We start from the raw sequence: 10,028 nt of genomic DNA, 5'->3' as shown, positions 1-10,028 counted from the left end.
AATGTGACACACAAATTTAAATTTAATTAAAGGGTAACATTTTAGAAAAAACTAAAAAATTTAAAATATAAATTAAATGGTTATGAAAATTTAAATTTAGTTAAAGTGTAATGCAACTATTTAGAGAAAAATTAATTAAACTGAAAATTGTGATATTTTTCTAAACCGAAAATTGTGATCAATTTTAAACTGAGGAAATTTGTATAATATATCCCATATTAATATGTTACTTTATAAATGTGTCCCATTTTAGTTAGCAATTATAAATATGTCACACAGTTAAATTTTAACTCTTATATAAAAAATATATATATATATATATATAATTAATTAATATACATATTTTTTTGTCTACTTGAATGGACTAAAATGTCCCCAATAATATACATATATATGATTAAGTTAAAAAAGTCAAAAAAATTGAAAATGGGATATGTTTATAAATTATATTATAAATGGGATAAATTTGTAAATGGGTTTTTAAAATGAGACTTAATAGTAAAAACCCTCAAATTTAATATATTTTAAAACCAAATTTAGTTGATAACTTTATTGAAAATTGAGATAAAGTTAATGATTTAATTGAAAATTGAGATAAAATTAATGACCTAATTGAAAATTGAGATAAATTTGAGAGTATGCCACGTCAATTTTCCGTTAGGAAATTTAACGAAACTAACTGCAATGATGAATTTGTAAGTTAAAAAATATTTTATAATTTGACTGAAAGTCTTTTTAACTTGGTGACTCAGTTACAAATTATTACGGTGACCAAATAGTCATTTTATCCGATTCAGAAGTTGGTTTCTTGTGTACAACTGTGCTTTGTTTTTGTGTTTTCTTCTCTTTGTTCAATTAGTATCGAATAGTTACACTTTTTATTTGCAGTCCAATTTGTAAGTCTGTACAAACTTAACTTACTGTGCACTTGTTTTTTATAAATGTCACTCAAAACAGAGTCAGAGTTCGAATAATTCACGATTAACTACCGATTACTCAGAGTGTTCAACAAACAAATGTAGAAACATAAAAAAAACATTTACCATCACTTTGGAGCAGGGGGCTCAACATGAATGATATTAGCAAAAAAATTGTTGGCGAAGCATGAGGATAGTATAATTAAAGGAGAAATGCACAAATGATAAAAGGCATTCAAAAGCAAAGTAGCAAACAAGTGTGTATGTGTGTGTGTTTTGTAGGTGCTGTACTATCTTGTAAAATGCCCCCCCCCCCACATACTCATACATCTCCATCTCTCCTTGTACATTTTTCATCCCTCCAAAAAGACACTGTCCATTGCCTTCTTTTGCCTTTTCTTTCACTGTTTCCTCATTAATATAAGCATGTACATTTCATAGTCTCTTGTTTATGCAAATGGGTTATCAAAGAATCAATCTTTGAGTTGAGCCACTCTCTTTTCTTTATTTCACTCATCTTTCCTTGCATTCTTTCCAAACATGACCTTTTCTTGTTTTTGCCATTCTTGAATTCAAGATTCTATTTTCTTTTTACTGTACTAATGTCATTATGTATGTTTATATGTAATTCTTGTGCCATCATTTGACTTCTTTCTTACAAAGATACAATCTTTTCTGCATATGCTACTTTTGTTGATCACTTGTTTGATATTCCAACTGTGTGAAAAAAAAACACAAAACAGAATCTGTGTGTGTATGGAAATTGATTTGAACCATGTTGTGAATGAAGTAGAGGAAGAGGAGGCTGCAGTTTGCTCTTCTATTATTTCCACTACAATGACAGATGGTGTTGCTGCTTCTCCAATATTTATGGAGCTTTGGCATGCTTGTGCTGGCCCTTTAATCACACTTCCCAAGAAAGGAGATTTAGTTGTGTATTTTCCACAAGGGCATTTGGAACAAGCTGCCTCTGCCTCAAATTTAACACACATTGAAGTTTCTAACTTTGGCCTCAGCCCTCACATTGTTTGCCAGATTATGGATGTTCAGCTACTGGTAATTGTTACTATGTGTTTTTTGTTTAGTGTTTGATGTTTTGTGCATTTCAGAAATGATTTTATTTTTTTGTTACTTGATTAATGGCATGGCTTAATGTTGGTTTTTACATTATGGGTTGATATTTTGGAATTTTGTTGAAATAGGCAAGTAAAGATAATGATGAGGTCTACACACAGCTAACTCTACTTCCTGTTCCAGAACCAGAGGTATTTTTGTCACTTGCTTGTCAATTTATCAGTAAAATTTATGAAAATTTCTGGTCTTTATGAACTTTCTGTAATCTGCCTTTCGAAAATTTCTATAATCTGCATTATTGGAAACTTTGTTTTATTATGTCCAGCCTTTTTTGTTGCAATGTTTTCCCTTGTTTTGGAAGAATCAGTCCCCCTTTGTTTCTTTCTTTGAAGAAGAAATTCATCTATTTGTTCTTCACAGATTTCTTCATGCTCCAGATTACATTGGGTCATCTTGTTAACCTTGTGTCTGTTTGCAAGTATTCTCTGCTGCTTACTAGCTTAGGAGGTTTAATGGGATTTATAAATCTTGTTTACCTACATTTAACTTACTTTTAATGCAACTTACTAAGTCTAAACCAGAACTTTTGTAGTGTGTGTGTAACAAAAACCGATTAAACATACCAGCCTAACTACCATAGCAAGAAGATAAAAGGCTACGTGCATGAGTATCAACAATAGACATCAAAGATGCACATAAGGAATGTGATTAAACTAGGATTATAATATATTAGGCCTGGTGGGGAGGAGGATTAGAAAAGAAAACTATGAATTAATAGCTTTGGTTAAAAACTTAAATTGAGAAACACAGATAAGCCTCCTTTCTGTAAAAGTGATACAGATGTTTGTTGCCCTTTTACCTCTTTCTGGAGTTTTTGCTGTGACATATCTTAATGCTGACACGTTTTGATACGTTCTTAGTTTCCGGGAACAAATTCAGAGGAAAAACAAAGTGGATGCCTGGGGATGGATGATGAGGAGGATGGTGCTAAACCCATGAAAACAACCCCTCACATGTTCTGTAAGACCTTGACTGCATCTGATACCAGCACTCATGGAGGATTTTCTGTCCCACGTAGAGCTGCTGAAGACTGTTTCGCACCTCTAGTAATACCCTTTTTCCTAGCCTTTTTTCTTCCTATCCTCCATATGTAGACCAGTTTGTAAATATTAAAACATACATAATCTGTGTTACACGGTCATGTTGCAGGATTATACACAACTGAGGCCCTCTCAGGAGATTGTTGCCAAGGATTTGCATGGAGTGGAGTGGAAGTTTCGTCATATTTACAGAGGTAGTGGTTGGATACTTAACGGTGCATCACAGAAGGAGGTTTTTTAATTCAGTGTAATATTGTATTTCAGGTCAGCCAAGGCGACATCTGCTAACAACTGGGTGGACCATCTTTGTAAGCCAGAAGAATCTGGTTTCTGGAGATGCAGTCCTCTTTCTAAGGTATATAGTATACTATAAGATTTGGTTGCATTGAAGGTATATAATTTGTTTTGTCCATCTACAACCATACCAAAGTCCATATAATATTTGAAAGGGAAATCGAATGAGCATAAATATGCAATATTTTTTTAAAAATCAGATGCTAAGACAGATAAATAACAAAAAAGAAACAAAATGATGACTATGAGCTAATAGGAGTGTCTGATAGCGGAGGGCAAAATTTACTTTTTGATTTGGCTTATTGTTCACACTGTCATATAGTACAGAGTTAATAAGTTTGGATTCTCTCAAACAGGTATTATGGTGGACTAGTAGCAATGGAACTGTTATTCATAGAAAATATAGAATATATCAAAGCATGGGTTTTTAATGGTTAAATATCTCTTTAGCCAACTATGAAACTGAGCACTTCATTTGTTTACTACATTTTGTGTAGGGGTCAAAATGGAGAGCTACGATTGGGAATCAGAAGAACTGTCCGACCAAGAAACTGGCTTCCAGACTCAGTTACCGGAAACCAGATCTCTTATCACATTGTTCTTTCCCCGGTAGCTAATGCTATATCCACTAATAGCCCCTTTCACGTTTTCTACAATCCAAGGTACTATATCTTTCTTTTCTTGCTGAGTTGAAAGATAAATGCTGATGGGTTTCTATGTCAAGCAAGAATCTCTTTGTTTTAGTCACTTCACCAATGAGTAGAGAACTCAGAAACTGCAATAGTAAGTAAAATGCGTATCAATTTTACTCTGGTTTTCGGAGTACTGCTTCAATAGTTCTCAGCGAGTACTTCAGTTCATCTTGCTTAGTTATCACACAATATGTTTTGCATTGCCTTTATTTTTCCCAGAAAATCTAAAGTGTAGTGATAGATTTAAGAAATTAATATGGATGTGGTCATACCATCCGCAAGCATCCTTCAGGATAAGGGTTTTAATTGCCGTAAGAACAACACTCAACCTCTCACCATAGGGCTATGGTTGCTTATGAGCACTTTATACAGCCTCTCACCAGTGAGATACCTTTTTATATTAAAAAAAATGATAAAGTGTGGGAATATTTTACACTTCAGTAACCCAAACACAGTGGCACTGGCCAAGCTTCTTTTTGCATTAAGGGAAAAAAAAGATCTGTTTGTTGCCAAGCTTTTTCGCAGTACAGAAAATATTGTGATGTGTATATTTAAACGCATTGCAGGGCTAGTGATGCAGAATTTGTGGTGAGCTATCAGGATTATGTTAAAAGCATAGCGAGTCAAATTCCCGTGGGTGTAAGATTCAAGACGAAGTTTGATAAGGATGATTCCTCAGATAGAAGGTTACCATCAGATTTGTTTTCTCCAATCATATATTATATTCTAGAGATTTTCTTAAAATCTCTCTAATATCTTGCAGGTTTGGTGGTGTCATTACTGGTATTCATGATGTGGATCCATACAAATGGCCCGACTCAAAGTGGAGATGTTTACTGGTACACTCTATATTCAACCTATATCTTCCTTGTTCAAGTTTCCATTAAGTTATTTTTGGTCAAAAGTTTATGTTGCGTAACTGAATGTGACAATTCGCATCAACCTTCAACCCAGATGCAACTATTTGACTAATCAGATCCTGCCACTAGGTCCACTCAAAATGGTCATCCTTGTAGACATACTTAAAAAGTAGAGGTCAACCTTATATACATACTAGTTGTGTCTACATGTTCCAGTGTTGGATAGGAGGTCACGTCTAAATTATCAAGATCCAGCGCAACTTCTAGGAAACATTCACCATGAACTATAATATGCACCCTTGGGCATACAAACTAATTTCCATTTTAGTTGTAGCTATTGTAAAATGCAGGCTCTTGAATTTGTAGGAGGTCTTGTATAATATTAGTAATGGTTGTTTAAAAACTGCAACTAGCTGCTAGATCCTTATAACGATTGAACAAGAAGGGGGTATATGAAGAGAAATTCTTGAATGTTTATCATTACAAACTTAGTTGTCAATAGATATTAATTTTTCACTAGCCAAGAACAACCTGTCTATTTGTGTTCAATTACATAATCATTCAGTAATTTAGAAATTCTCTTAAGTATTAAGAGAGTTGTCTATTTGATTAAAGACACATTCATGTATAAATAGGAACTCTATGAGTAGAATAAGTTGTATCGGTTGCAATTGTTAAACGCTTGAAGTCTAATTTCATGAAACTTGTAGCAGTAGTTTGGTGCTACTACTGTAGGCTTCAAGAAAGTGTGGACTTCAATTAAACTAAGACAAACTTGTGTAATTGTTTGAGCAAAAAAAGTACAAAAAATATTGGTTTATTCATTCTTATGCACACATCTTTCGTGTAGTCAACTTAGTTATGAGAATTATATTAGTACTTTCTGCAGTTTTATTGCTAAAAGAAAACAACTTGAAATATTTTGAGATTCTGTATACCTTGTGAGCCAGTCAAGTCGAACAGTGTTATGACATCTAACAGGTCAGGTGGGATGATAAGGATACAGCTGGACACCATAATCGAGTTTCACCATGGGAGATAGATCTTTCTGTTTCACTCCCATCCCCGAGCATTCCTTCCTCTCCAGGGCTGAAGAAATATCGGACTAGTCTGCAAACAACTCCACCTGCAAACCATATTTCTGGTACGTAAATTCAGTCTCATTGTTAGAAAACTAGCACTGCAAAAAATTGTCACCATATCCTACTACTGTAAGTCTGTAGGTTATAAAAGTGAAGAACGTACACATTTTTACCTTGCCTCCCTGTATTAGAACAAATCACAGTTCTCTGATTAATGCAACTTAGAATCTTAACTTCTCGTGGCAGCAAGGAATGGGTTTCTAGACTTTGAGGATTCTTCAATATCCTCTACGGTCTTGCAAGGTCAAGAAATAGGTTTAGTCTCACCTTTTAATAGATGTGATAAATTAAACTACACACGTAATATTGAGATGCAATCCAAAATGCATCAAAGTATTGCATCACATTGGATGGGGAACACATATTCAAGTGACTTTTCCAGGGATCAGCCATCCACTACATACACAGGCTTTTTGGAATCTAATAAAATTCCAAAGGTCTTGCAAGGTCAAGAAATTTGCTCATTGAGATTCGTGTCTGGAAAATCTGGTACCAAGCTCAGTGCATGGGGTAAAGCTATTGGTTATGATGTCCTCAACATGCATCAAAGATTAAAAACCAGTTTCTACCCGCTAGCTTCAGAAGGTACTAGAAACATTTATTTTCCTTTTAACGATGCCTGTAAAGCTGTTGACGATCATAACATGGTGCCGCATACCAACATTTCAAAAGAAAATGTTCTATTAAACCCATGTTTCAATCAAAGTGGGATCACCAGCCATGGAGCCAAAAAGTTAAATTCATCAAAGGAACCTTGGTCACAGTGTATCATATCTTCACCTCCCAAATCTAAGGTGAATTCCAAAATCGAAAAAGATGGCAGCTTAAATAGCACGGTGACTGATTGCAAACTTTTTGGCTTCTCCTTGAATGGAGAAACATCAACTGCAAACTCTCAATATTCATGCAAAAGGATTTGCACGAAGGTAAACATGAATATACAAATCAACACACATTATATGTACTTTCCTTGGTCTTTTGCTGACTTTACAAATATTGATCGTAGGTCCATAAAGAAGGGAACTTGGTTGGAAGATCTATTGATCTCTCGAAGCTGAATGGTTATAATGACCTACTCGTCGAACTAGAATCGCTCTTTAGCATGGAAGGCCTCCTAAGAGATCCTTCCAAAGGATGGCGTGTATTGTTCAGTGATAATGAGAATGGCATAATGGTCGTTGGTGATGATCCTTGGAAGTAAGTTCTTCACATGCATTAAGTAATTTTTGGTTTGCAGTTTGCAAGTAAATGACTTAAATCAAATATTTGGATGCTTTGAATTATTCTAAATTCTTGTTCATTATTTGTTACAGCAATTTCTGTAAAGTGGTATCCAAGATACATATTTACACCCAAGAAGAAGTGGCGAAAATGATGGTTGGGATGATCAGCGATGACACTCAAAGTTGTCTGGAAGAAGCACTACAGTAATGGACGCTATATGTCCCTGGGTCAGCCAGCCAGCCAGCCTCATTTCTGCAGTTTAATGATCTTCATTAGCCGGCCAGACTAATTACTTGCTCCACACTAATTCTCTGTATGAAACTGCGGTGGGCTTCTAATATGTTTTTGTTATTAATTCTATCTGTTATGTTAAGTTAGACAGATCCAATGTTACGAGATATGAGTGTTATAAACTTGACCTCGTCTGATGTAATGTGAACTTAAATTTGAAGATACAATTTCTTCAAAGTTGTACTAGTAAGCTGGAACATGTACTGTGATGCAAAAATTTATATTATTTCATTTTTGGTTGCAGCGATTTGCAGATTATTTGAAGACAGTTGAAGTGATTCATGATACTTGGCTATGTTGGCATAAAACTTTGGAATATATTAGATTCAGTTAAGGGTGGCGGAAAACACACTTGTTAAGACGTAATGATGAGGCTAGGCGACTGTCTACCGCCTAACCATCTAGACGGTTAAGCGCTCGCCTAGACGGTCATTAGGCGGATTATACGGTTACTATATATATTGGATATATTTTATATGTATATATATTTTATATATTATAATAAAATAGAGTAGCAAAAATTATACTATAAAAGTGAAATCTTATAAAACAGGTAAAAGAAAACAAGTCTGATGCATACTACAAATCAAGCAACTACTTTAGCTAAACTGGATAAAATCATCGAGATGAGGGAGGTTTTTATTTCCAGGCTGTATTTGTCTTGAACTTGGTATTTCACCATAATCTTCTTCAATATCTTCATCATTGTTATCATCTGGAATTATGTCATCACGCTCTTCTTCCTCACTTTCAGAGTCGAGTAACCGGAAAGCACGACGAGGTGAACTTGCACCAGTACCATGTCGACTATATGTTAAAACTTCCTATGATCTGGAGCTGGTATTAGTTATCCCACCTTGATCACGATTCCTGTTACGAAGATTACGCACTGCACTTGCTGTACCAGCTGCTATAACAACATATTCCCATAAAAGATCTTCTTTCTCCAGGATGAACAACATCACCATCTGGATTACCAACCCATTCACCACTCCAATTAAAGTCTTCAAGCGCAATCGGATCAAACTTCTCCCCAAGCTCACGCCACTTTTGAAATCGTTCAGCAATCTTTTCGTTGTACTGAATATATACTAGATCATTGAACCTCTTATGTTCCAAGCGATTTCTTCTTTTAGTGTGAATCTATACAAATTTAAACAAATAGATATTGAAGAGGTTGTAAATTTCTAATTGAGAAATAAATTTTAAATTAGAAGTTTAAAATTCTTACAAACTCAAAAGTGCTCCAGTTTCGGTCACAGCCTGATGAAGAGCAGCAAAGACCAACGATGCGTTTTGCTATCAATGCAAGGTCAGGTGCACGACCCCCGAAAGCACTCCACCAGTCCACTGACATACACCAGGGACTATAAATTAATTGAGAATTATACAAACAAAAACTTCAAATTAATTATATTACATACTTAGTCGTTTTTCTTTGATCAATTGCCATTTGCCTTGCAAAATTTTCTCTAATATGCTCAGTTTCGTTACTCACTAAATTTCTTGTCTCAACATTGTTGACGGAGGAATCTGGTAACAACAAAGATTGAGGTTTCTCGCCGGAACTAAGATCTGTGACGGTGGTTCTTTACCGGAAACTTAAGCGGTATGTGGCGGTTTATGGTTGTTTTAGGCTGAGATTGATCAGAGTAAGTGGTGGCTCTCTTATCGGCTCTCAACTTCTTACCCTTTCAATGTGCCTACGTACCCTTTATCTAGGGATCAAGCCTGACGTAGTTCTCGTAGAACAAGAAGTCTAATGCGTTGAGACTTCTTACTCCTAAGCCCAATAGAAGCCCATCCGATATCCATCTTCTGCTAGCTTTAGGAATGCCCAACTATGAGGCCCAACCGCAAAGGCCCAAGGCTCGTCCGCAATCGTAGGACTTCACGGATAGTGCATCTCCCTGCGCAAGGATAACACTCCGCTACAGCTATCTCCCTTGATTTACGAACGCAGGTATAGCCACGGTTCACCCCAAGTGCCAGACGCGTCCCTGTCCCCCGAATGAGGATAACCCACCAGATAACAGGACAGGTGATCCCAAGCTCTTGGGTGCAAAGTGCAGGATGACTTCAAAGTTCTCCAACGAGGACACCCGTTGAATACAAGAACAGAGCTCCCAAAGCACACACCAAAGTTAAACCCCGCATCCCCAACGAGGACACCCGTTGAATACAGGAGGAGGCCTTCAATCATCAGGCACACCCCTGGAGGCCTTCTAGCTTTTCACGGACATCCCCCTCCTTGACCGTCTCAAGGAGGGAATTCTTCAGAGAGTACCTGCAACAAATACATTAGCAAAAATAATCCTCCATTGCTCCTCTCCATGCAAGCTTTGTCCTGAATTCAACATCAAAAGTATATAGATCAAACACAGGACGCGTCCTAACCAAGTGGGCGCGTCCTAACCTCCATAAATCCAACTCT

General features: G+C 36.0%; 1 protein-coding gene across 3 annotated transcripts; it reads left to right on the top strand.

Moving 5' to 3' along the window:
* The first annotated feature begins 1,188 nt into the window (after positions 1-1,188).
* Positions 1,189-8,264, top strand: LOC141707351 (auxin response factor 4-like). Of its 3 annotated transcripts, XR_012569034.1 has the most exons (14): positions 1,189-1,973; positions 2,120-2,182; positions 2,912-3,097; positions 3,201-3,285; positions 3,356-3,446; positions 3,883-4,047; positions 4,644-4,763; positions 4,841-4,916; positions 5,919-6,081; positions 6,266-7,005; positions 7,086-7,276; positions 7,393-7,616; positions 7,839-8,042; positions 8,148-8,264. XR_012569034.1 is itself a non-coding variant. In XM_074510476.1 (12 exons), exons 1-12 carry the CDS (start codon positions 1,599-1,601, stop codon positions 7,508-7,510), a joined length of 2,373 nt encoding a protein of 790 aa, XP_074366577.1. In that variant the 5' UTR covers positions 1,190-1,598; the 3' UTR covers positions 7,511-7,837. The 3 variants fall into 3 exon arrangements, 1 of the variants encoding a protein (XP_074366577.1); XR_012569033.1 differs by lacking the exon at positions 8,148-8,264 and having other exon boundaries at positions 7,839-8,044; XM_074510476.1 differs by lacking the exons at positions 7,839-8,042; positions 8,148-8,264 and having other exon boundaries at positions 1,190-1,973; positions 7,393-7,837.
* Positions 8,265-10,028: the final 1,764 nt, after the last annotated feature.

This window comes from Apium graveolens, chromosome 2, assembly GCF_009905375.1.
Source record: "Apium graveolens cultivar Ventura chromosome 2, ASM990537v1, whole genome shotgun sequence".
In the NCBI taxonomy this organism is placed as follows: Eukaryota; Viridiplantae; Streptophyta; class Magnoliopsida; order Apiales; family Apiaceae; genus Apium; species Apium graveolens.
This window is presented reverse-complemented; position numbering and strand designations above follow the sequence as displayed.